Consider the following 26505-nt stretch of genomic DNA (forward strand, 5'->3'; position numbering starts at 1 on the left):
GCTCTTAAACAAGAATCCTCCTCTCTTAAGGGTTTATTGCATCGGAAATTCAGCAGCAAGGATCTTTTGGATGGATTATTAGGCTAATGTGCTGTTGACTTCTTGTACAACTCTGAACTTCAAATACCCTTGTAAAGCTTTATGGCGCTTCATGTGACTGTACTAGATATTGAAATGAGTGGTGTGAGGCCTCATCTTTGTTTAAAGTTGTTTTACTAATTAACCTTAATAGGAAATCAATGGTCTTTTCCAATCCGTTATGCCACAAATAAGTAAGAAAACTGCATAAGAATGACTTGTTACATTTTATTGATGCACTCATGGCTGAAAGGGAGAGGTTTTGGAAAAGTTAATGGTTTTAGAGGCAAGCTGTATCCTCATGAAATATATGGAACACAAACATAAAACCATCCAAGTTAATGAACTGTATATTCGTGTATAATGATTCCCAACCCTTTTCTGGTGCAGTATCCTTTCTACTGATCAATTTAGGGACATAGAGGGTAAAGTCTGGTGGCTATACATGATTAAATTAAGCTTTAAATAAAGGGAAAGTTAATTTAATTCTAAAACTCATGTACTATACCTGATTTAAGGGGTAACTGTTATACATCTAAAATTAAAAAAATAAAGCAGCTTTGCAAATAACCTTGATTTTAAATCTCCTACCATTTTGTGTCTACAGCTTCTATACAGAGCTATGTGTCTCCATGGTAACAGACTACATACAATCTCTTTTTAGTTTGATCTTGCAGTCATACTCCCATCCATCTGTCACAATCTTGTTGCTAACTTTCCAAATGTATGTAAGCAAGAAGTAGAGGGGACAGGCTGAAGAGCGTGACACTACAGGATCAAAATGCACAGAGTTTGTTGCAGAGGCGTAGCTAGGTTCTCCACCACCCGGGGCAAAGATTCAGTTTGCGCCCCCCACTCCCGACCCACTTTCCCGATATTACCTTCCCCCTCGCCAGGTTTGCTTTCTCAACCAATCAATGACATGTCATTTTTTTATCAGATTTTTTTTTATGTAACTCGAGCATAAAACCATTTGAACATTTTATAAGCGATATAGTTATATAAAAAAGTTAACATAACAATAAATTAAAAGAAAATAAATAAAGATGTCAGTGCCGGACTAAACAGATTGTATAACAGGCTAATGAGAATATATATGGTGAAATAATGAACAGTCTCCTCTTGTAGATAGTGCCATACACCCCCCTTATAGATAGTGCCATACCTCCCCTTGTAGATAGTGCCACACAGCCCCCTGTAGATAGTGCCACACCTTCGCTTAGATAGTGCCATACTCCCCCTTGTAGATAGTGCCACACCGCCCTTGCAGATTGTGCCACACACCGCCTTTGTAGAAAGTGTCATACCCCCCTGTAGATAGTGCCACACACAGCCCCCTGTAGATAGTGCCACATACAGCCCCTTATAAATAGCACCATACACACCCCTGTAGATAGTGCTACGCAGCCCCACCTGTAAATAATGCCACACTCCCCTCCTTGTAGATAGTGCCACACCCAAACCTTGTAGATAGTGCCACACCCACCCTCCTCTAAATAGCGCTACACCCCCCTCCCTGTACATAGCGCCATTGGGGCTTCCTAGGGGAGCCCCTGACGTCTCTATCCATATATGGATAGTGGCATCAGGGGCTACTCCAGGAGCGGAATCCCGAGGAAGAGCGTCGGCAACGGTTTGACTGGGGATTCCACCTTACCTCCCAACTTTCAAGTATCACAAAGAGGGAAAACTGATGCGGCGCATGTAGCAACACCGTATAATGCCCTCTAGCTGCCCCCACACAGTATAATACCCCCATAGCTGCCACCACACAGTATAATGCCCCCATAGCTGTCACCATACAACATAATGCCCCCATAGATGCACCCATACAGTATAAAGCCCCCATAGATGCCCCCGTACAGTATAATGCCCACACAGATGCCCCCATGCAGTATAATATATGCAAAGACTCCTGTGCAGTTCACACTGTGCTGAGGTATATGGTTTGTTCTTTTGGGGGGGTTTACATCTGTTTTTGGGTGGAATAAACCTGTATACTAGTGGAGAATTTGTAACTTTTGTGTCCATTTAGGGTATGTACACATGGATAAAATTTGCTGCAGAAAATTCTGCAGCAAATGCAACTCAGAATTCGCAGGGAAATCTGCCAGAAAATCTGCACCAAATTGTGCTGTGGAAACCAGTGGAGATAAAAAAAAAAAGACTATACTTGCCTCCCTGGTCCTCTGGATGGTCTCTGTACAGCTGTCATCCTGTGATTGGCTGCTGTACAGAGACCATCAGGAAATCAGGTATATGTGTTGCCACAAGAGCGCCACGGGAGGTGAGTATAGTCTTTTTTATTTTAAACTATGAAAAAATACTGGGTTATTTTTTGGGGACTTGACATTTGATGCAGATTTAGATAGATAGACATAAGATAGACAGACAGATAGATGATAGATACAGGGGCGGACATACCGCATGTGCAGCCGGTGCAGCTGCACAAGGGCCCCGCGTGGGAAGGGGGCCCGTTCAGTGGCGTAACTACCACAGTAGCAGCCGTAGCAGCTGCTACGGGGCCCGCGGCATGGGGGGGCCCGTGTCGCCCTGACAGGCACATTACATTTTATGTACCAGGCCTGGCGGCACGGGCCCCCTCATGCCTAGTAGCATCACAACACTAGGCATGAGGGGAGGGAGGGGGCGGGGGCCCGGTGATAGCCGCCACACTGCACTACCAATCGGGAGGGAGGGGGCGGGTGCCCGGGCCCGGTGATAGCCGCTACACTGCACTGCCAATCTGGCACAGATGAATAGGACAGGACGGCGATGCTGGTGGTAGGAGGAGCGCTCAGGCAGGGGAGAGGACAGGGGGCGGTGCGACGTAAGACTTCGGGCGGCTGGACAGTACAGTCAGGACTGCCGGAGAACTCATAGGATGAGCGGAGGACAGACACAGGACGAGTGGAGGACGTGCAGACTGCAGAGGACAGGTAGATGAAGTTAAAAAGTTCATGTCAGAAGGGAGAAGTTTTTATGTAGAAAAATCTGCCTCATAATTCCTTCCGGAATTTTGAGGCATATTTTGACCTGCCGGTAGAACACTTCCCGCGTTTTTCATTGCGTTTTTTTGTGGCGTTTTTCGGCCATCGGGCCGTGGGCAGGGAAACGCAGCAAAAAACGCATTTTCTGCCTGCCATTGTTGTCAATGGGAAGTCAGAGACAGAAACGCCCGAAGAAAGGGCATTGCGCTTCTTTTTCCCGCATGCGGTTTTTACTGCTCGCAGGAAAAATTTCATGGATTTCAATGGGAGGCACTTTCTGACGTTTTTCGCGAAAAAAACCTCAGTGTGAACTCCCCCTAACACAGGGGCGTAACTACTGCTATAGCAGCCGTAGCGGCTGCTACGGGGCCGCGGCATGAGGGGGCCCGCGTCACCTGCCGGCACGGGCCCCCACCTTGGCCGGAATCTCCGCTAGCTGCCGCTATGGCTGCTACAGCGCGATGCCACGGAACACTACGGCAGAGCAGGGAGTATCTCCCCGCTCTGCCATTAAACATAAGACATGTATCCCCTATCCACAGGATAGGGGATACGTGTGTGATCGCTGGCATTGATAGGGAGAACGGGGGACCGAAAGTCCCCTGAAGTTCTCCATCACAAACCTCGGACTTCCGGGGTCTGTGTCGGCAGCTCCGTAGAAATGAATGGAGCGCCGGTCACACTTGAGCTGCGCAGACACCGGAAGTCAGAGGTGAGTGATGGAGAACTTCGGGGGACTTTCGGTCCCCCGCTCTCCCTATCAATGCCAGCGATCACACATGTATCCCCTATCCTGTGGATAGGGGATACATGTCTTTTGTCTTTTCACACTGTAGGTCGCATTTTTTTGAGTGATTGGGGGTGTATGGCGTTCCCTACAGGGGGGGGGCTGTATAGCGTTCCCTACAGGGGGGGGCTGTAAGGCGTTCCCTACAGGGGGGGCTGTATAGCGTTCCCTACAGGGGGGGCTGTATAGCGTTCCCTACAGGGGGGTCTGTATGGCGTTCCCTAAAGGGGGGTCTGTATGGCGTTCCCTACAGGGGGGGGCTGTATGACTTTCCCTACAGACCCCCCCTGTAGGGAACGCCATACAGAACCCCTGTAGATAACGCCATACAGACCCCACTGTAGATAACGCCATAAAGTCCCCCCTGTAGATAACACCATACAGCCCCCTGTAGATAACGCCATACAGCCCCCCTGTAGATAACGCCATACAGTCCCCTCTGTAGATAGCGCCATACAGTCCCCCCTGTAGATAGCGCCATACAGTCCCCCCTGTAGATAGCGCCATACAGTCCCCCCTGTAGATAGCGCCATACAGTCCCCCCTGTAGATAGCGCCACACAGTCCCCCCTGTAGATAGCGCCATACAGTCCCCCCTGTAGATAGCGCCATACAGTCCCCCCTGTAGATAGCGCCATACAGACCCCCCTGTAGATAGCGCCATACAGACCCCTCTGTAGATAGCGCCATACAGTCCCCCCTGTAGATAACGCCATACAGCCCCCTCTGTTGATAGCGCCATACAGTCCCCCCTGTAGATAACGCCATACAGCCCCCTCTGTAGATATCTTGAGATTCAGTCCTGCTTGATAGGTAACAGTGCAGTAAGCTAAGCATGATAAGATCATCTAAATTATTGCATCTCAGTTGCATGAGTGCTTTGTGTTATATTCAATGATTCAATTTAACCTAAGTCTCTAAATGTGGGCAAAGAAAATAAAAAAACTATACTCACCTCCTCCCTCGCCTCCGTTCACCCGCCGCAGCCCCCATCCTCCTGTCTCGGTCTGTGTTACAAGTGTACAAGGCTGCACTGGTGACGCGCTGCCGATGGCACGTGACCGCTGCTGCCAATAACTCCTCATTGGTGTGCTGCTGAGGACAGTAGTTCCACAGCAAATCGCTGTTGAGGGCATTGATTGGCTGCAGCGGTCATGTGCCATCGACCGCGCGTCACCACAGCAGCTTTGTAAACACAGAAAGGGATAGGGGCTGCGGAGGGGGAACGGAGGCGCCGGAGGAGGTGAGTATAGGTTTTTCATTTTCTTTGCCCACATTTAGGGACTTAGTTTAGATAAGAATTTAACCCGGAAAAAAATGTGTTACTTGTGTTCTAAACTGGTAATAAAATGTACAATATAAATCTTCCTTCATAATTTTTATTAGTAAGGTTTATTTTTATATGCATATATATGTTTAGGTAACTTTGTCGGTATTGGGGGGGGGGCGGGGGGGCCCTGGCACATTATCTGCACAGGGGCCTTTTGCAGTCTGTGTCCGCCACTGGATAGATAGATAGATAGATAGATAGATAGATAGATAGATAGATAGATAGATACACGCACACAGATAGACAGACAGAATAGACACACACATACACTTACCTTTTGTAGGTAGCTGGACTTTTCACATGCAGACAGTCTGGTCAAGAACTTGGAGCCTCTTAATAGGTCAGCAGTGATGGTTGCCTGGAGTTCAGTAGTCAGGAGGAGGAGGGGTAGGGAGCCTGCAGATACAGTGCTGCCCCTAAAGGAGGTCAGGAAGAGTGCACACCAGGCGCTGTTAGCTTCTAGCTGTTATCACTGCTGAGCTCCGATATGACAGGAGGAGAGCCTGATATAAACTTCCCTGATCTGCTTTCTGCCTGTCCTGTCTCTGCAGACTTCCTCCCCCTCCCTTCTGCTTGTCCCCGACTGCTGACAGCTAATGATAGAACAGCTGGAGCAGAGAAGGGACATGCAGGGTGGAGAAACAAGTCCTGTGTGATGAACACTGATCTAATATTTACAGCATCTGTGTGGTGGCCTCTCGTTTGCTGCTCAACCTGACACATGGTATGTGCGGCCCTGTGTGCCCGGCCCGGCGCCCCCCTACCTTCTCTCTTAGTTGCGCCCGGGGCACATTCCCCGCCTGCCCCCCCCCAAGCTACGCCCCTGGTTTGTTGTCTGTTACTATAGCTATTTGGTTTCTTAGGGAAAATCCTGGCAAGGGTGGGACAAGCTCTTATGGAATACATAGGTTTGACTATGCGCCTCATCAGAGTTGGTCTCTGAAATTCTATATCATAGCTTTCAGATGGATAATCATAATTGAATTGCCCCCTCTCACCCCCTTCCCTACCAATCCCTAGCGTTCTTATGTCTAATAGTCCTGTGAAAACGTTTTTCCCTCCTTCCTAATTTCATCTCTATTTGCATATTCGTCACACTTACATTTTCCATGGTCATCAAACTACTTTTAATATTAGACAAATACATATAACCCAAGCAAATACAAAATGCTGTTTTTAAATGAGGATTTTATTTATTGAAGAAAAATGCTGCTCAGCTTTACCTGGCCCCATGTGCAAAAGTAATTTCCCCCTTCGCTACTAAATTAACCAGTAAACCAAATTCAATTGACAATTGGGTTCAATTTCATTAGCCACATCCAGGCATGATTACTGCCAGACCTGTTAAATATAAACATCACATAAATAAAACCTGTCTGGCAATGTGAGGCAGACTAGATGTTCTCCAAGAAGAAGAACATGATGCCACATACTAAAGAGAATCAAATACAGATGCCAAACAAAGTCATTGAAATCTACCAGTCTGGAAAGGGTTAGAAAGTCATTGCTAAAGCTCTGGGACTCCAACGAACCATAGTGAGAGTTATAATCCACGAATGGAGAACACTTGGAAGAGTGGTGAACATTCCCAGGAGAGGCTAACCTACCAAAATATCACCAAAAGCGCATCAACGACTCATCCAGGAGGTCACCAAAGTACCCAGACAAACATCTAAAGAACTGCAGGCCTCACTTGCTTCAGTTAAGGTCAATGTAAGCGATTCCACAGTCTGTAATAGAAGTGTGTCGGCGATTCACAGACTGAGCAGTAAAGGAAATGAAGGGGAAGCAGCACTTGTACGAGTGCTGTGGCCCCTTCAAAACTACTGGATGGTGGGGGTGCTGGGAGTCGGACCCCTACAAATCAAATATTACTGGCCTATCCTGAGGATAGGCTATCAATTTTTTTAACCCCTTCCAGCTCCTTGACGTACTATTCCGTCATGATGAGCGCATTGTTCGCGCTCCATGACGGTATAGTACGCCACGGGAGGAACGACCATTTCGGCCGTCCTCCTGGCACATACAGGAGCTGTGACAACTCCTGTCTGGTACAGCAGTTGCCGCAGCTCCTTTAGCAGGGACCGATCACGGTCCTCCCCGCTGATTAACCCCTTAGAAGCCATCTACGAATGCCTAGTGGGTTTAAAAATAAAAAAAATATAAGTTTGAAAGTAAAAATTCCTCTTTTTCCCTTATCAGTCCTTTATTATTAAAAAAAAGACATAACTAAATAAATAAACTATACATAATTGGTGTCGCCATGTCCGTAACGGCCTGAAGTACAAAAGTATTTAATTATTTATCTCACTTGGAGAACATCGTAAAAGAAAGTAATAATAAACCATACCAGAATCACAATTTTTTTGGTCACTACAGTTCGTTACGCAAAAAACAAGTCCTCGCACGGCTTTCTTGATGGAACAATAAAGAAGTTCTGGCTCTTAGAATATGGCAACACAAAAAGTAAATGATTTTTTATAAAAAGTATTTTATTGTGCAAACACCATAAAACATAAAAGAAATATAATCATATGGTATCGCCGTAATCGTATCGCCACGCAGAATAAAGTGAATATGTAATTTATAGCGCACGATGAACGCTATAAATGACATATATAGGGTCACATTTGGGGGGTTTCCACTGTTTTGGCATCACGTAACCTCTTCAAGCCAGACATAGTGCCTAATGAAAAGAAGGCCTCATAATCCTCTAGGTGCTCCTTTGCTTAGCACACTAGGGCCACACGTGGGATATTTCTAAAAACTGCAGAATCTGGGCAATAAATATTGAGTTGTGTTTCTCTGGTAAAACCTTCTGTTGTACAGAAATTTTTTTAATAAAAAGGATTTTCTGACAGAAAAAAAAGAAATTTGTAAATTTCCCTTCTACGTTGCTTTAAATTTCTGTGAAACGCCTAAAGGGATAAGGAACTGTCTAAATACTGTTTTGAATACATTGAGGGGTCTAGTTTTTAAAATGGGGTGTTTATGGGGGTTTCTAATATAGAAGGCGCTCAAAGCCACTTCACTAGACTGGTCATTAAAAAAAAGGGGCTTTGGAAATTTTCTTCAAAATATGAGAAATTGCTGCTTATGTTCTAAGCCTTGTAACGTCCTAGAAAATAAAAGAATTTTCAAAAAATTATGCCAACATAAAGTAGACATATGAGAAATGTTAACTAGTAACTATTTTGTGTGGTATAACTATTTGTCTTACAAGCGGATACATTTAAATTCTGAAAAATTCTATTTTTTTTTAAATATTTTCTACATTTTGCTATTTTTCACAAATACACACTGAATATATCGATCAAATGTTACCACTAACATAATGTCCAATGTGTCACGAGAAAAAATTCTCAGAATCGCTTGGATAGGTATATTCATTCCGAAGTTATTACCACATAAATTGACACATGTCAGATTTGAAAAATGGGCTCTGAGCCTTAAACGAGTTTTACGACCCTAATTTCAAATTTTTAAAAAGGTCTGGGCGCACTAAATATTTTCCAATAACCCCCCCCCCTCCCCCAATACCTTCTTCTTGTTTCTGATGTTTTCCCTCCCGATTCCTATCCTTGCAAATTTTTCCATTTGTTTACATCCAGGACTTCCTCTCCATGTTAGTTTCCGGTCCTGCCTAGACTAGCTTTACCACAATGCATAGAGCTGGTATTTCAGCCAGCTCCAGAGCCGCTTAGCACATCTCCTCTGTTCTCAGAAAGACTGTACATTGGTTCTCCGTTGGCCGCTGGGAATGGCGCAGGCGCAGTGTAGTCAGCATGGCTTGTGTGAAGAAAGAATACTCACACAGGTGCAGTGGAGGCAATAGACTGAGTATGCGTGGAGGAAACAGTTAGTTCGAACCGCTCTGTGAATTATTGAGCCTATTCGGTCTCCACCCTAGTACATGACGTCAGTAATGACGCTCCGTACATCGAGCAGGCCGGAAGGAAGTGTGGACAGTGAACGGACGGAAATTCACCGGAAAAGTGAAAATCAGATGGGTTTGGCGTCACGTGAACCGAGATGCGATAGAGAAAACCGTAGAGATTCTCCAGCGTGAGTAATTTGAAAAGTCACTTGTATTGCCAGCTGTAGGTGATTGACCATTACATGTCTGGTTCTGGAAAACCCCTTTAACCCCTTAATGACGAGTGACGTATATATCCGTCGCAAGCAGGTGTTAATTACCGCATAGTGACGGATATATCCGTCACTCTGATCGGGTGGGTACTGCCAGTGTACCCACGTGATCAGCGACAGGAGCACGGCTGTTATACACAGCCTGGCTCCTGCCGCATCTGCCAGAACCGAATCGTGCTCCGATTCCGGCAGTTTAACCCATTAGATGCGACAGCAGCATCTAATGTGTTTGACAGAGGGAGGGAGCTCCTTCTGTCACCCCATCGGCGCCCCCGCAAAGAAACGCCGTTGGGTTTCCATGGCAGCCGGGGGCCTGCAAAGGCCCCCTGGTCTGCCTTGAGCATCTGCCCATTAGCCCGTGCCAGAGGCACGGCCTAATAGATTGCCTGTCAGTTTTACACAACCAGCTACGTTGTTTTCGTAATTACCATTCATTTCTATGGGACTTATGGAAACAGCTTAGCCATAATTCATGGCAGGAAATTACACAATTCAGCCATAACACAGAGAGGTAGAACTGGGTTTAGGAGGCCCCATTCTAGAGATAGGTGCGGGTCCTAGGGATGGGACCGGCATCTATCTGACATTTATGACAAATCCTGTGGAAAACCCCTTTAACATTAATGACCATTTAGGAATAACCAGCATCCTAGGCTTTCTTCAGACATGGCAGACCTTCATGGAGCACCGCTTTGTCTACTTAGATACAGTCTGCACTTCCAACATGTTGCAGTATTTATTTCTCTCACCTGGAGGAAACAGGGAGATTATACAAACTTTATGCAGATGTTGTTTTTGGTCTGTTCTGTATAATTGTATAACTTTTCATTATTTACAGAATAACCCTTATTTGCTAAAACAGACATATTCCTTTAAGATTAGTTTCTAAAGGTTCTGCTGGTTGACCATTAATATCAGGCAAGAAAATATTTAAAATGCTAAGACTGAACCTAAAAAATCAATGTGTTGAATTTCATGGAATAACAAACTGAATGTTATTATAGGGTGAATGCAGTGTTACATAGTTACATAGTTACATAGTTAGTACGGCTGAAAAAAGACACATGTCCATCAAGTTCAACCAAGGGAAGGGAAAAGGGAAGGAAAAATTTCTACACATAGGAGCTAATATTTTTTTGTTCTAGGAAATTATCTAACCCTTTTTTAAAGCCATCTACTGTCCCTGCTGTGACCAGCTCCTGCGGTAGGCTATTCCATAAATTCACAGTTCTCACTGTAAAGAAGCCTTGTCGCCTCTGCAGCTTGAACCTTTTTTTCTCCAGACGGAGGGAGTGCCCCCTTGTTTTTTGAGGGGGTTTTACAAGGAACAGGATTTCACCATATTTTTTGTATGTGCCATTAATATATTTATATAAGTTAATCATGTCCCCCCTTAGTCTTCTTTTTTCAAGGCTAAATAGGTTTAATTCTTTCAATCTTTCCTCATAACTTAAATTCTCCATGCCCCTTATTAGCTTCGTTGCTCTTCTTTGTATTTTTTCCAACTCCAGGGCATCCTTTCTATGAACTGGAGCCCAGAACTGAACTGCATATTCTAGATGAGGCCTCACTAATGCTTTGTAAAGTGGCAATATTACATCTCTGTCCCGCGAGTCCATGCCTCTTTTAATACACGACAATATCTTGCTGGCCTTTGAAGCTCAATTCCAATAATCAATTCTTACAGTAAACGTAATTTACAGCTCAGGCTATGAATAAATTATTGTAACATGCCTTCCCGCATAACATTTCCTCATAACCTTGCAGATGTGAAGCAAATAATTTTTTTGAGTATATGTTTTTTTTTCCTAACACATTTTCCTTACACATCTATACAATAGAAATATAATAGAAATATGCATGATTTATAGCTAGCATACATTTCATTTCTATTCCATCACACCACTGTTTTGTGAGTAACGTTCCTCCTGGGGCATGCCCAGTCATAGTGACATGTCAGAAAGTCTGAGCGCTAAAAAGAAGCGGCAACAGCGCTCGGGTAAGTTATAAGCTGCTTCATGTCTGATCGGCTTTTCTCAGAAAGCTAAGCAGTTGGTGTACGGGCTCATAGACTTTCTATCAAGCCCGTACACCGATTGCTCGACTTTCCGAGAAAAGTAGATCAGAAACTAAGCAGAGCAGTGCTCACCCGAGCTTATCTGCCGCTTCGGTGGGGGTCTCAGTGCTCGGACCCTCACTAATCAAAACTTGTGACATGTCAGAAGTTTTTTGAAAGTTTAGTTACCCTTTAACTTTTTTCTCAATCTGTAAGCAGTTTTTAAAAATCTTTTGTCTTTTTGTGACATCATTAGGGTATGTTCACACGATAGCAGGCATTTACGGCTGAAATAACAGCCTGTTTTCAGGAGAAAACATCTGCGTCGTTTCAGCCGTAAATGCTCCTCCTTGTAATATACGAGGCGTCTGTGACGCTCGTATATCTTGAGCTGCTCTTCATTGAGTTCAATGAAGAACGGCTCAAATTACGTGGCAAAGAAGTGCCCTGCACTTCTTTGCCGAGGCAGTCAATTTACACGTCGTCGTTTGACAGCTGTCAAACGACGACGCGTAAATTACAGGTCGTCTGCACAGTACGTCGGCAAACCCATTCAAATGAATGGGCAGATGTTTGCCGACGTATTGTAGCCCTATTTTCAGACGTAAAACGAGGCATAATACGCCTCGTTTACGTCTGAAAATAGGTCGTGTGAACCCAGCCTTAGTTGAATATTGGTTTTGCCCTTAAAATGTCCCCCTTCATTGTGAATTGTTGTCTTCTGTAAACGATAACTTATTGTATTGATTTCATCTGTATTTTTGTAATCTACAAATACTTATGCTATTGTATTTTCTCTGTCTTTTACAGGCTGATAATGTATGGCTTTGTTAAGGCCATGATACAGCTGGGACAAATGCAGGCTGGTGACTTTCACTTCACTGACTGTTTGTTTTTTGGCTCATTAATGTCTGCGACAGATCCAGGTAAATATCGCCTTAGGATTGTGTGATCGTCTCCTTCTTACTACGCCAAACGTATGTTCAATATCTCTTTGCAAATGAGCTTTTCCTCTCTCTTCCGAAATTAACTGTGTTTTTGGAAACTTTCAACTGTTGTGAAAAGTAAAACCTTTTTGTTAAAGAGCTCAGTGCTGAAGGATAATTTGTAAACTGCTGTAAACATAACCAATGGTACAAGACAAAGTGTCCAATGCAATTTTGTTCTCAGTGATCCATAACCGTGTACTGTAATAGTCTGCTGCACAGCAATTTCCGAAGACTAAATACACAATATCACTCTTTCTCTTAAAGCAGCAGCCGCCGGTCTTGTGTTCATTTCAATTACACTTCTGAACTCTCTTTTGTTTTCAATTAAAGTGTAGACTGGAGCAGTTCTACTTGTGCTGTTATTATTCATTTATTAAGCATGCATATTTCTAAGATAATAAAATGATGTGATGCTCATGAGCTGAGCAGTGTCCACATATCCACAGGCGAAAGCTCACTTACCTACGATGTGTATTGTAAGTCTTTGATTTCTTCAATTTTCTCAGTATCTGTCCTCTGTTTTTGTCTGTAGTCTATGGTTTTATTTTCTTTGGTGTTTCCATAATCTTGTACAAGTTTTCACATCATTGTATCCAAATATCATATACTATATGGCCAAAAGTATGTGGACACATGACCATTACACCTATATGAGCTTGTTGAACATCCCATTCTAAAACCATGGGAGTTACTAGGAAGTTGGGCCCACTTTTAACAGCCTCCACTTCTAGGAAGGCTTTCCACAAGATTTTTGGAGTGTGTCTGTAGGAATTTGTCCCCATTTAGCCAAAAGAGCGTTTGTCAGGTCAGGCACCGATGTTGGACGAGAAGGTTAGCTCGAATTCAGAATTCCAATTCATCACCAAGGTGCCGGATGGGGTTGAGGTCAGGGCTGTGTGCAGGGCACTTATGTTCCCCCACAACAAACTCATCTAACCATGTCTTTATGGACTTAGCTCTGTTCACTGGGGCTCAGTCATTCTGGAACAGCCTTCTGAAAACTGTTACCATAAAGTCGGAAGCACACAATTGTCTCAAATTTCTTTGTATGCACTTGCATTACCCTTCAGTGGAAATAAGATGTATAGCCCAAACCCTGAGTAACAGCCCCAGACCATTATTCCTCTTCCACCAAATTTTACAGTAATCACTATACATTCTGATAGGTAGCGTTCTCCTGGTATACCCCAATTCCAAATACAAGTAAATCCTTACTCCATTGAACACATTTCTTCTGCTCCAGAATCCAGTCGGCAAACTTTACATCACTCCAGCCGTTGTTTGGCATAGCTCATGGTGATCTTAGACTTGTGATCAACTGCTAAACCATGGAAACTCATTTCATGAACCACTAAATGCACAGTTGTGTAGTTTGTAAATATGTAGTGAGTGATCGAACAGAAAATAGGCGATTTCTGCACACCATGTCACTATGAAGTCACTAAGTTCGTCACTGAAACCCATACTACTTCCAATGTTTGGCTATCGAGAGTACAAGTCTGTGTGCTTGCTTTTATTCACCAGCTTGCAATGGGTGTGTCTGAAACACCAGAACTCAATATTTAGGGGGGGTGTCCACATACTTTTTCCCATATAGTGTATATTATTAAGTGATATATATTCCCATTAACTATCGATTGATAATAAATATATATATATATATATATATATATATATATATATATATATATATATATATATATATATATTTACTTGTCTGGAAGTCTTACATTTCTTATACAAATGTTGTTGGAAGTTTACAAACAATTCCTATGGTAGTTGCATAGTATACTGCCACTATGTAGTTGTATTCCATATTTTGTATAGACAAAGTTTTTCTTAATCATCATTATGCTTTTCATTTTGCATAAATCACTAATACATATGAATACATTCACTTTCCAGCTTCTTCTAGTTCCCCTTTTTCTGCCTGCACTCTCTTTAAATATTCAGACAACTCCTTGGTGACTAAAAAGCTTATTTTCAGTAACACAGAACTGTTACAACAGAGGGGAGATGAGGGGATCATGTTATAGTCCTGGTGCCACAGCCTGTGTGCGAGAGCCTGGTGCTAAGATACTGTGAGCGGGTAGAGGGTGCAGCAGGCTGGGGCAGCTGATTGGTCAGAGCACACATCAAAGCTCTCCAGCTCCACACTGGGAAGAAGCCATCTACTAGGTAGGGTTATAGAGGAAATGTGCATTAAAGGGGTTTTCCGATGACAAAAATCCCTGCTCATTGTTGTTAAAATGTAAAATAAATTAAGTTACAAATGCAGTTAATTTTCAAAAGTACACGGATGGCCCGATTTCAGCAGCTGTTACGTGGTCCCAGAAGTTTAGTCGTTTTCCTGAATGCTGTGACACGTCGTCCCAGCTACATGTAGCAGGAAGTTTCCTACCTCTCCCTCTGTGTCGGCATGTGATCAACTTTCAAGTATTGCAAAGAGGGACAATTTTTTTCCCTTTTAAGCCATGCCTCTGCCCGCATATCTGCCCCAATACAGTATAATGCCCCCATAGCTTGCCCCATACAGTATAATACCTCCATAGCTGACTCATACAGCATAATGTCCCCATAGCTGCCCCATACAGTATAATGCCCCCATAGCTGCCCTTATATAGTATAATGCCCCCATAGCTGCCCCATACAGTATAATGCCCCCACAGCTGCCCCGTACAATATAACACCCCTATAGATTCCCCATACAGTATAATGGTCCCATAGCTGCGCCATAATGCCACCTTAGCTGCCGCCATACACTATAATGCCCCAATACAGTATAATGCCCCTTTAGCTGCCACCATACACTATAATGCCCCCTTAGCTGCCCCCATATAGTATAATGCCCCATAGCTGCTCCCATACAGTATAATGCCCCGATAGCTTACTCATAAAGCATAATGCCCCCATAGCTGCCCTTATACAGTATAATGCCCCATAGCTACCTCCATACAGAATAATGCCCCCACAGCTGCCCCATACAATATAACACCCCTATTGATTCCCCCATACAGTATAATGCTCCCATAGCTGCCCCCATAATGCCCCCTTAGCTGCCACCATACACTATAATGCCCCAATACACTATAATGCCCCTTTAGCATCCACCATACAGTATAATGCCCCCTTAGCTGCCTCCATATAGTATAATTTCCCATAGCTGCCCCATACAGTATATTGCCACCTTAGCTGCCCCATACAATATAATGCCTCCACAGCTGCCTCTTACAGTATAATGCCCCTATAGATTCCCCTATACAGTATAATGCTCCCATAACTGCCCCATAATGCCCTCTTAGCTGCCACCATACAGTATAATGCCCCCCTTATCTGCCCCATATAGTATAATGCCCCTTTAGCTGTCCCCATACAGTATAATGCCCCTTTAGCTGCCCTCATATAGTATAATGCCCCCTTAGCTGCCCCTAGTGAAAGTGCCTACATATAAAGTGCCAGTGCCCATGTAGATAGGGCCTATGAATAGTGCCACCCCCTGTGGCCGGGGATTCCACTCCAGGAGGAGCCCTTGACGTCACTGTCCATATATGGACCGTGACGTCATGGGTTCCCTCTAGGAGCGGAATCCCCGGTCAGAGCTTTGGCAACGCTCTGGCATGGTATTCCGCTCCTGGAGGAGCCACTGACGTCACATATATGGGAGGCAGAAAATAAATGCGAGGCAGAAAAAGCATATTTCGCTGCATATTTTGCCCGCGGTCCTCAATGACCGCAGGCGAAAATTGCGGCAAAAAAGCGCAGGCAAGTCAAAATCTGCCTCAAAATTCCTGAAGGAATTTTGAGGTAGATTTTTTTCTGCCTGCAAAATACTCAATGTGAACTAAGCCTAAGGAGGGATTGTCATTTTTTTTATGTAATGACAGGTACTCAGAGATGTAACAGAGATGTTTTTTTTTTATCCATATATATTGCAAACTGAATAGTTCTAACATAATAGATTGTTATAACTTTCATATTTTGCCGAAATTATGTTCTCAGAATGCCTGCATATCAATCTTAAGAATCAGTTTAATGAAGTGTAAAAGAAATGATCTATCTTGCAAATGATGAATAGTTCCTAATGAATGTTCATTTTTACAACTATAAGTTTTCCTGAAATGCGCTGGCATTCTCTTCTGTTGTCTCAAGTTGCATACATCCGTGATGTTTTTTTCATTTACCTCATGCAGTGTGCAAGAAAACGATCCTATAAAGTGCCATTTTAAGTAGCTAATCTGTAATGTTTTCCACCATACAGGATTTTTGAACATGACTTAAGGCCCTTTTACACGGGCCAATTATCGGGCAAGCAAGCGTTGACAGGAAGTTCCCGAACATTGCCCTGTGTAAATAGGGCAACGATCTGCCGATGGACGAGCAAAAGCTCGTTCATTGGCTCACTGTATAGTTTATGTTGCAAGAAATATTATCATTGTCGACGGCACATCTCCCTGTGTAAAGAAGGAAACGTGCTGGTGACGTGATAGAAATGTATGGGGACGAGCAATCAAATTAATGTTCTGTCTTGTTGATCGGCGCTCGTTTACATGCCCCATGTCGGGCCGTGTAAAAGGACCCTTAGTTATTAGTGAGCCAAAGACACCCATATGTGTGAAGATCTGTTTCGATCGTTAGGAGCCCATTAGCACAGATCAGAGATCTGGTTAGCAGCCATGGATACAGTCTTCCTGGAATACTGATTCAGTGGCATGGTAGGAAAATTAGCTTTTTGTGAAAAAAATATGCAAATAATTTTCTTCCAAAAAGATAAAAGCTTCTTAAAGGGGTTGTCCCAAGTTGACTCAAATTTTTTTTTTAGACATTCTAAGCAGGAAATGAATTTAAAAAAATTTGCTGTTAACATTTTTTAAAAATTCATTTCCTAAGTACCTTTTTTTTTACACTTGATAACTCAGCAAGTGCTGGTTATCTTTTCTAAAAAGGGGCGTGAGCGGCTTGATGTCAATCAAGCCGCTCTGCAGTGTGCGCGCTCCCGATGTTGCTAGATACTGTAGTTCTAGCAGCATCGGGAGAATGTTCGTCTCAAGCGGGCATGGTAAGCCCGATTGAGACGAACTTACCGTGAATGTCATCAACCCTACACTACACTACACTACACTACATTCACCCCGTTTCGGCAAACAACTTCTCTCCCCCCCCCCTGTCACTACATGGAATTTGTGTATCCGCCGCACCGGTGCTGCATCAGCACCCGGCGAACAACTAAAAATATATAAAAAAAATAAACTCACCTAAGACGTTCTAACGGCGCTCTGAACGGTCCCGTCACTTGCCATCTTCCTTCTTCTTGGCGCCGCTCTCATTCATAGTAACAGTGCGTTGTGGCGCAAATGACGTAATCATATCAGGCCCACGTGATTACGTCATCTGCGCCCACCGCTCTGTTATTGTGAATGGGAGCAGTAAGAAGAAAAGTGACGGGACTGTTCAGCTCTTTGTGGGAACGTCTTAGGTGAGTTTATTTTTGTATGTATGTTGTCATGTATGTATGTATGTATGTGTATATGTGCATGTAGGTATGTTGTGATGTATGTATGTATGTTGTCATGTATGTATGTGTATATGTGCATGTATGTATGTATGTTTTCTTGTATGTATGTCGGTATGTATGTATGTTGTCATGTTTGTATGTGTATATGTGCATGTATGTTTTCATGTATGTATGTTTTCATGTATGTATGTATGTATGTATGTATGTATGTATGCATGTATGTATATTTGTATGTATGTTGGCATGTTTGTATGTGTATATGTGCATGTATGTTTGCATGTATGTATGTTTGCATGTATGTATGTATGTTGTCATGTTTGTATGTGTATGTGTATATGTGCATGTATGTTTGAATGTATGTATGTTTGCATGTATGTATGTTTTCATGTATGTATATATGTGCATGTTTGTATGTATGGTTGCATGCAAGTATGTATGTTTGCATGTATGTTTGCATGTATGTATGTTTGCATGTATGTATGTATGTATGTTTGCTTGTATGTATGTTTGCTTGTATGTATGTTTGCTTGTATGTATGTTTTCATGTATGTATGTTGTCATGTTTGTATGTGTATATGTGCATGTATGTTTTCAAGTATGTATGTTTTCAAGTATGTATGTTTTCAAGTATGTATGTTTTCATGTATGTATGTATGTTTGCATGTATGTTTGCATGTATGTTTGCATGTATGCTGTCATGTATGTATGTTGTCATGTTTGTATGTGTATATGTGCATGTATGTGTATATGTGCATGTATGTTTGCATGTATGTATGTATGTATGTATGTTTGCATGTATGTATGTTTGCATGTATGTTGTCATGTATGTGTATATATGTGCATGTTTGTATGTATGGTTGCATGCAAGTATGTATGTTTGCATGTATGTATGTTTGCATGTATGTATGTTTGCATGTATATATGTGCTTGCTTGTATGTATATATGTATGTATGTTTGCATGTATGTATGTTTGATGGTATAAATGTCTGTATGGCCATGTATGATACTGTCTGCTGGCGCCCTGTATCTAAGCCAACTTTGCGGCAGGCTTCTATACATGGTATAACAGTCAGTATCACACATGAAACTGAAACTAAGGCTACGACATGTTTTATTTCATTTTTTTTTTTAATATATATATTTTTTTACAGGTTTGGTGTTTGGACTACGTCGGTTTCGAGGACTACTTAGATGACGCTTTTTTTTTCATCAATAAAATGGTTAATGAGGGTTGTGTTGGGGGTGCTTTATTTCAATAAAATATTTTATCTATATCTTTGTCTTTTCTTTTCAGATTTTATTACTACCACTTTAGTAATGGCCGCTGTATGAGTGACAACATCCATTACTAAGGCGAGGCTTAGTGTTAGCCGGTGCACAGGCTAACACTAACCACCATTATTACCCCGGTACCCACCACCATCAGGGGTGCCGGGAAGAGCCAGGTACGATCCAGTACCCGACCATCTGTTGTGATGGTCGGGGTCTGGGGCGGCCGCAGGCTGGTATTATGAGGCTGGGAAGGGCCAAAAACAGTGGACCTTCCCACCCTTGTAATGCTAGGCTGCTGCTGCTGTGTTGTATCTGGCTGGTTATAAAAGTGGGGGGGACCCCACGTCATTTTTTTAAATTATTTATTTATTAATTTTTTATTTTTTTTAAAAAGACATGGGGTTCCACCCAATTTATCATAACCAGCCACGTACAACACAGTGTTATTAGCCTGGGAATGGACAAAACCAGTGGTCCTTCCCACCCATGTAATGCCAGACTGCTGCGGCCTTGTATATGGCTGGTTATTAAAAATGTGGGGGACCCGTCTATTGTTAAATTTGTTAACCAGCCCGATACAACACAGCAGCAGCAGCCTAACATTACAAGGGTGGGAAGGTCCACTGTTTTTGGCCCTTCCCAGCCTCATAATACCAGCCTACGGCCGCCCCAGTACCCGACTATCACAACAGATGGTCGGGTACTGGATCGTACCAAGCTCTTCCCGGCACCCCTGGTGGTGGTGGGTACCGGGGTAATAATGGGTGGTTAGTGCTAGCCTCTGCACCGGCTAACACTAAGTACCGCCTTAATAATGGACGCTGTCAATCAGCCAACTGCCATTATCTAGGCACTAATAAAGTTTTAAAAAAAACACAAAGACAATTTTTTTTTATTGAAATAAGAAATCCCCAACAAAACCCTCGTTAACCATTTTATTAAAATTTGAAAAAACGTAGATCTACGCAGTAGTCCAACGAATCGAAGATCTAGTCCAATCGGTACATCAAAATCTGCAACAACATAAAAAAACAGTTATCAATGTGAACAATAACAATACTTCTACTCACCTACACACATATATACACGCACACACAAACAAACAACCATACACAAACACACATATATACACAAACACAACAAGATATACACACACACACACATAAACAGACAAACACACACACACATACACGAACTCACACATATACAAACAAAAACACACATATCCAAACACACACATATACACGAACACACACATATACAAAAAACACACACACACATATACACAAACACATATACACAGTTATACACAAACACAACAAGATATACACAAACACACACAAAGAGACAAACACACACACATATACACGAACTAACACATATACACAAACACATATACAAACAAAAACACACATACCCAAACACACACATATACACAAACACACACATATACACAAACACATGTACACAAACAGACCCATATATACACAAACACACACATATACACACAAACACACACAAACATATACACAAACACATATACACAAACACACCCATATATATACAAACACACACATAAACACACACCCATATACACACATATGCACAAACACACATATACAAAAACACACACACACAAACATCTACACACACACAGTTCACAGCAGCACAGAGTATTTCAGGAGATGAGCGTGCGGATCTTGTGCGGGGTGGTGACTTGCCAATCATGTGAAGGTGTTATTGAGGACAGGAGTGGAGGAGAGGTAACAGACTGAGCTACGTAATGGTAAGAGCAGAGTTCACAGCAGCACAGAGTATTTCAGGAGAGGAGCGTGCAGATTTTGTGCTGCTGTGAACTCTGCTCTTACCATTACGTAGCTCAGTTGTACCTCTCCTCCACTCCTGTCCTCAATAACACCTTCACATGATTGGCAAGTCACCACCCCGCACAAGATCCGCACGCTCATCTCCTGAAATACTCTGTGCTGCTGTGAACTCTGCTCTTACCATTACGTGGTGACTTGCCAATCATGTGAAGGTGTTATTGAGGACAGGAGTGGAGGAGAGGTACAACTGAGCTACGTAATGGTAAGAGCAGAGTTCACAGCAGCACTGAATCTGCACGCTCATCTCCTGAAATACTCTGTGCTGCCTTAAACTCTATGGACAGGTCAGGATCCTGTTTCTTTTAAATGCTGCACTGTAGCGCAGCCTTATATAGTGGATCGAGCGGGTTCCCAAGCAGCATTTAAAAGAAACAGGATTCTGACCTGTCCACAGAGTTTAAGGCAGCACAGAGTATTTAAGGAGATGAGCACGGCCGGCCACGGTCAGCCGGTCGTTTTTCCGAGCCGTGCTCCCATTATAAAATATATTACCCGTAATGACGGGTGGCTACATGTGTGCACCCGTCATTACGGCAGCGTTGCTAGGCGACGTCAGTAAATAGTCACTGTCCAGGGTGCTGAAAGAGTTAACTGATCGGCAGTAACTGTTTCAGCACCCTGGACAGTGACTACCGATCACAATATAGAGTAACCTGTAAAAAAAAAAGACGTTCATACTTACCGAGAACTTTCTGCTTCCTCCAGTCCGGTCTCCTGGCCGTTGCCTTGGTGACGCGTCCCTCTCGACATCCGGCCCGACCTTCCTGGATGACGATACAGCCCATGTGACCGCTGCAGCCAATCACAGGCTGCAGAGGCCTCTGCAGCCAATCACAGGCTGCAGAGGCCTCTGCAGCCAATCACAGGCTGCCGCATCAGAAAAGAAGGTTGGACTGGAGGAAGAAGAGGGATTCGTCACCAAGACAACGACCGGGTACGTATGAAATGCTTTTTATTTTATTTTTAATCAGCAGCCTCTTTTCTCTATCAGTAATTGATAGAGATAAGTGGCTGCCGATTTGTATAATATTTTTGTCCGGGTTCGGTCAAAACGGGTTCGGCCGAACCCGGTGAAGTTCGGATTCGCTGCGAACCGAACTTTTCCGGATGTTCGGACCGAAACCGGGTTCGGTTGTCCCGGTTCGCTCATCTCTAGTCTACAGTATCAAAGGCTGCAGAGAGATCCAGAAGAATCAGGAGAGAGTATTTACCGTCCGATTTAGCCGCCAAGAGATCATTTGAGACTTTAGTAAGGGCAGTCTCTGTGGAGTGTAGAGTGCGGAAACCAGATTGTAAGGGGTCTAGAATGGAGTTAGCAGAGAGATAGCGGATAAGGCGAGAGTAGACCAAGCGTTCCAGGAGTTTGGAAATGAAGGGGAGATTAGAGACTGGTCGTTAGTTAGCAGCGCTGGATGGGTCAAGAGTTGTTTTTCTCAGTAATGGGTTTATAACGGCATGTTTAAAAGAGGAGGGAAAGATACCAGAAGAAAGAGAGAGATTAAACATTTTAGTCAGGTGACTAGTGACAGCTGAATAGTAGTATAACTTTGTCATTTGTCAAGTTCTTACCAGTAGTGTGACAGGCTGTTGATCATGAATGGGAATGGAAATACTGTGGTATGGCTCCTAGGTTTCAGGTATATGGCAGGAGCTTAAGGGCACCCTTCGTAGTTGACCAGGAGCCATCTGATCAAAGCCATGGACTAACTAGTTCGACATTGTCCACGAAATGGTGAAAGGGAAGTAAGTATTTCTCCCTGAACCTTGCAGAACCTTCTGACTCAGGACTACTGGGACCAGTGACACCAAATATAAACTGCTTATCATATCTTTGTTCAGCAGATTTCCATCATGCATTTGTAAGATGAGGAAGAAGATAATTTCTGATGGTTTTGTCAAGTACAAGAACATTAAACTCACTTAGTTCCTTCTCTTTAGATGTGCATTAATAACAAGATCTTTTTCAAGACTGAGATTCTTTATTATTGTATCTCCAGTGTTGATGAGTGTTATTCCTTGAGAAATGCAAATAGACATCTACAGATACCTGCTCCATTAATCATGTTAAGTGTTTGATAAAAAAGAAAGCAGTAGATCAGATCTTCAAGGTAGGAGTAATTTAATTCTTCATGAAAGAAATAATGCAAGATATATTTTCTTTTTATAATAACTGACAATCATCAAGGTTTGATTATAAATATTATAACATGTAATGTATAATACATCTAATATGTCAGGCTTATTCCTGTGTGTGAAGCGTAAATGTATTACTGAATACGGTCAACTAGTGGCATTGAGAAATATTAAATGAGTAGCACATATGGCAAACGGTTTAAATTGGCTGACTGACTTAAAAGAGGAACACATTGGCTTTCATTGGTGAGCAGTGGTAACATGGACATCACTATAAGATTAAATAAAAAATAGAGCAGCATTGAAACAGTCTGACCCATTATAGAGCCTTGAAATAGGACTAGGGATATCAGCCAAATCAGAGACACCCATCTGTAGACAGTGGTTTCTGAGTTCTTGCTACTCATCAGTACAGAGCAGGATATTAGTTGGCTGATGACTAGTTGGTGGTCAGATGCCACTGATGCAGCTCTTGGGGGGAACTGGTTCTCCTTGTGGAGATCCAACTGGTGGAGGCAAATAGAGGTAGTAGACAAACATTTTTTTACCTTTGACTCTTACTATACACCTTTTGGCTATTCTCACAATAGGGTAATCACATTAAAAACTCCCTGAAGCAGGGAGACAATGTCTCTCCTGAAATTCCTCCTCTTAACCTCTGTATAAAGACGTTTCAATTCAGTGATACTGCTGAATTTTTTCACTCTGCTTGTGGTTCCTTTCACTTGTCTATTTCTTATACTTATTTTGTAATGAAGGGGGTAGGGAAACAGATAAGTGAGCCCTAATCTACCCGCCACTCAGTCCCTGCTTACTTGCAACGACCCGCCCTAGGCGACGGGGTACAACTGAGCGACGGTCCCTACGCTCAGTAAGTGCACGACAGACAAACAGACAAGGGTACACAAAGCTGAGGGAAATGGGGCAGTTGCCCACGGCAACACCGTGAGCAACAAGAGTGGTGAACGAGCCGAGTCAAACCAGGAGTGCACGAGGTACCAAACGCTGAGCAGGAGAGTAGTGAACAAGCCGAGTCAAACCAGGAGTGTACGAGGTACCAAACGCAGAGCAGGAGAGTAGTCAGTAAGCCAGGGTCAGTATGAAGCAGGGTCAAATAGTTCAGAAGCTGCAGCAGGGCCAGGAAACCACACGAGAAGAATCACAAGCAAGGAGGAACAGGAAAGGCAGGTATAAATAGACAGAGGGCGGGAGCTAGCTCAGTCTGGCCAGGCTGTGATAGGCTCCCCCACTCCCAAGCCTGCCATCCCGAGTGGTGGAAGATGGAGTCAGTCTCACAGACATAGAAGCAGGTGCAGACTGATTACCTATGGGCGTATACACAGAAGCTGTGCCTGGCAGATCCTTTACATATTTATTTGCTGCTTGCTAACAAATTGCATGCCGAAATCATTCATTAAATGTTTTGTTTTTAAAAAAAAATTGAAAACCCCTTGGAGCTCCCTCATATAGAAAAATAATAAACTTTGCATTTCTTTTCTGGACACTCACCGTCCGCTTCCTGTGGCCCCAGTTACTCTGATACTTAGATTCTGGAGAGACGACGTATCATCTGAAATGATGTCATGTCCTACAGCAGAGAAAGTTTGCCACGTTGTCATTATGGATGACGTGATTGCGCCAAAGGGACTGGAGTGGTGGGGGGTGATGGATGTCAGTTGTGGGGATCTAGACTGGTATTACAACGGTTAGTATATTTCAAAGTTTAGTACTTTTCAATATGGGGGAGCTTCAAGGGGGTATTATATTCTGTGAAAACCATTTTAAGGAGTTTGAGAGCACCCTCATGCTAGGCTTCCCTTTAACATATTTTAAAACTTAAGTCTGTTATGTAAATAATAGTTCCAATTTATTAATTACTTTCTTAGCCTTGGTGAAGATTTATCAGCCATAACATTAAAACCACTGAGAGATTAAGTGAATAACATTGATTATCTTGTTACTATGGCGCCTGTCAAGGGGTGGGATATATTAAACTTCAAATAAATAGTAAATTCTTGAAGTTGATATGTTAATAGCAGGAGAAATTGGCAATTTTAAGAATCTGAGCAACTTTGACAAGGGCCCAATTGCGATGGCTAGACAACTGGGTCAAAGCATCTCCAAAACAGCAGGTCTTGTGGGGCTTTCTCATTATGCAGTGGTTAATAGTTACCAAAAGTGATCCAACAAAGGACAGTTGCAGAACCGGCGACAGGAACATGGGTGCCCAAGTCTAATTGATGCACATGTGGAGTCGACTGGTCCAATTTTCACCAAAGATCTAATGTAACACGGATTACTGAAAAAGTTAATACTGCTAGCTAATAGAAATGTGTCAAAACTCATAGTGGATAGCAGCTTGCTGCATTTGGAGCTGCATAACCGCAGACCTGTCTGAATGCCCATTCTGACCCTTTTTCATCACAGAAAGCGCCTACAATGGGCACTTGAGCATCAGTACTAGACCATGGAGCGATGGCAGAAGGTGGCCTGGTCTGATGGATCACATTTTCTTTCACATCATGTGAACAGCCGGGTACGTGTGCATTGTTTACATGGAAAACAGATGGCACCATGATGCACTATGGAAAAAGAGGATCCGGCGGAGGCAGTGTGATGCTCTGGGCAATTTTCTGCTGGGAAACCATGGTCTTGGCATTCATGTGGATGTTACGTTGACATGTACCACCTACCTAGATATGAACTGAGATGTGATCGAGAACAGGTGGATCATGAGTGTCATACACGCAGGACCGCTGTCATTGAACCCGTCAGTCCCGCTGACCTGACAGTTTCAGGTCTCAGCGCAAGATACAGCTGCTCCCTATACAGGATAAAGCTGTATCTGAAAAAGTCTAAATAATTTTTAATAAAATGGAATTACAAAGTTGCACCAATCACACTGATACACATTTTTATTAACTCCTTAATGACTTTTTTGCGCCTTAATGAGCAATCACATTTTTTTCTCTGATTTATAAGAGTCATAACTTTTTATTTTTCTGTCGGCATAGCGGTATGAGGGCTCGTTTTTTTTTTCGGCACAAGTTGTATATTTTAATTGCACCATTTTTGGTGGCGCATAGTGTGTTGATATACTTTTATTAACTTTTTTGGCGAGAGAATTTAAAAAGAACAGCTATTCCAGTATTGTATTTCTCGTTATTTTTTTACTTTTTATTATGTTTATAACTTATACATATACACATTGACATTACACATGACATAAATATGTCCACTACATGTATCTATGACAATCGATACATCTCATGCAAATATTAACCAGAGACCAAGGAGAGAAGAGGAGAAAAAAACAAAACGTA

General features: G+C 42.9%; 1 protein-coding gene across 1 annotated transcript in view; it reads left to right on the plus strand.

Moving 5' to 3' along the window:
- Nucleotides 1–26505, plus strand: part of SLC9A9 (solute carrier family 9 member A9) — an 885771-nt gene that overhangs the window by 117393 nt on the left and 741873 nt on the right. Inside the window, exon 5 of the mRNA XM_075861458.1 lies at nt 12200–12315. Within this exon, the coding sequence (XP_075717573.1) occupies nt 12200–12315 (116 nt within the window). The remainder of the gene's footprint in view (nt 1–12199; nt 12316–26505) is intronic.

The sequence above is a fragment of the Rhinoderma darwinii genome, chromosome 4, assembly GCF_050947455.1.
Source record: "Rhinoderma darwinii isolate aRhiDar2 chromosome 4, aRhiDar2.hap1, whole genome shotgun sequence".
NCBI lineage: Eukaryota > Metazoa > Chordata > Amphibia > Anura > Rhinodermatidae > Rhinoderma > Rhinoderma darwinii.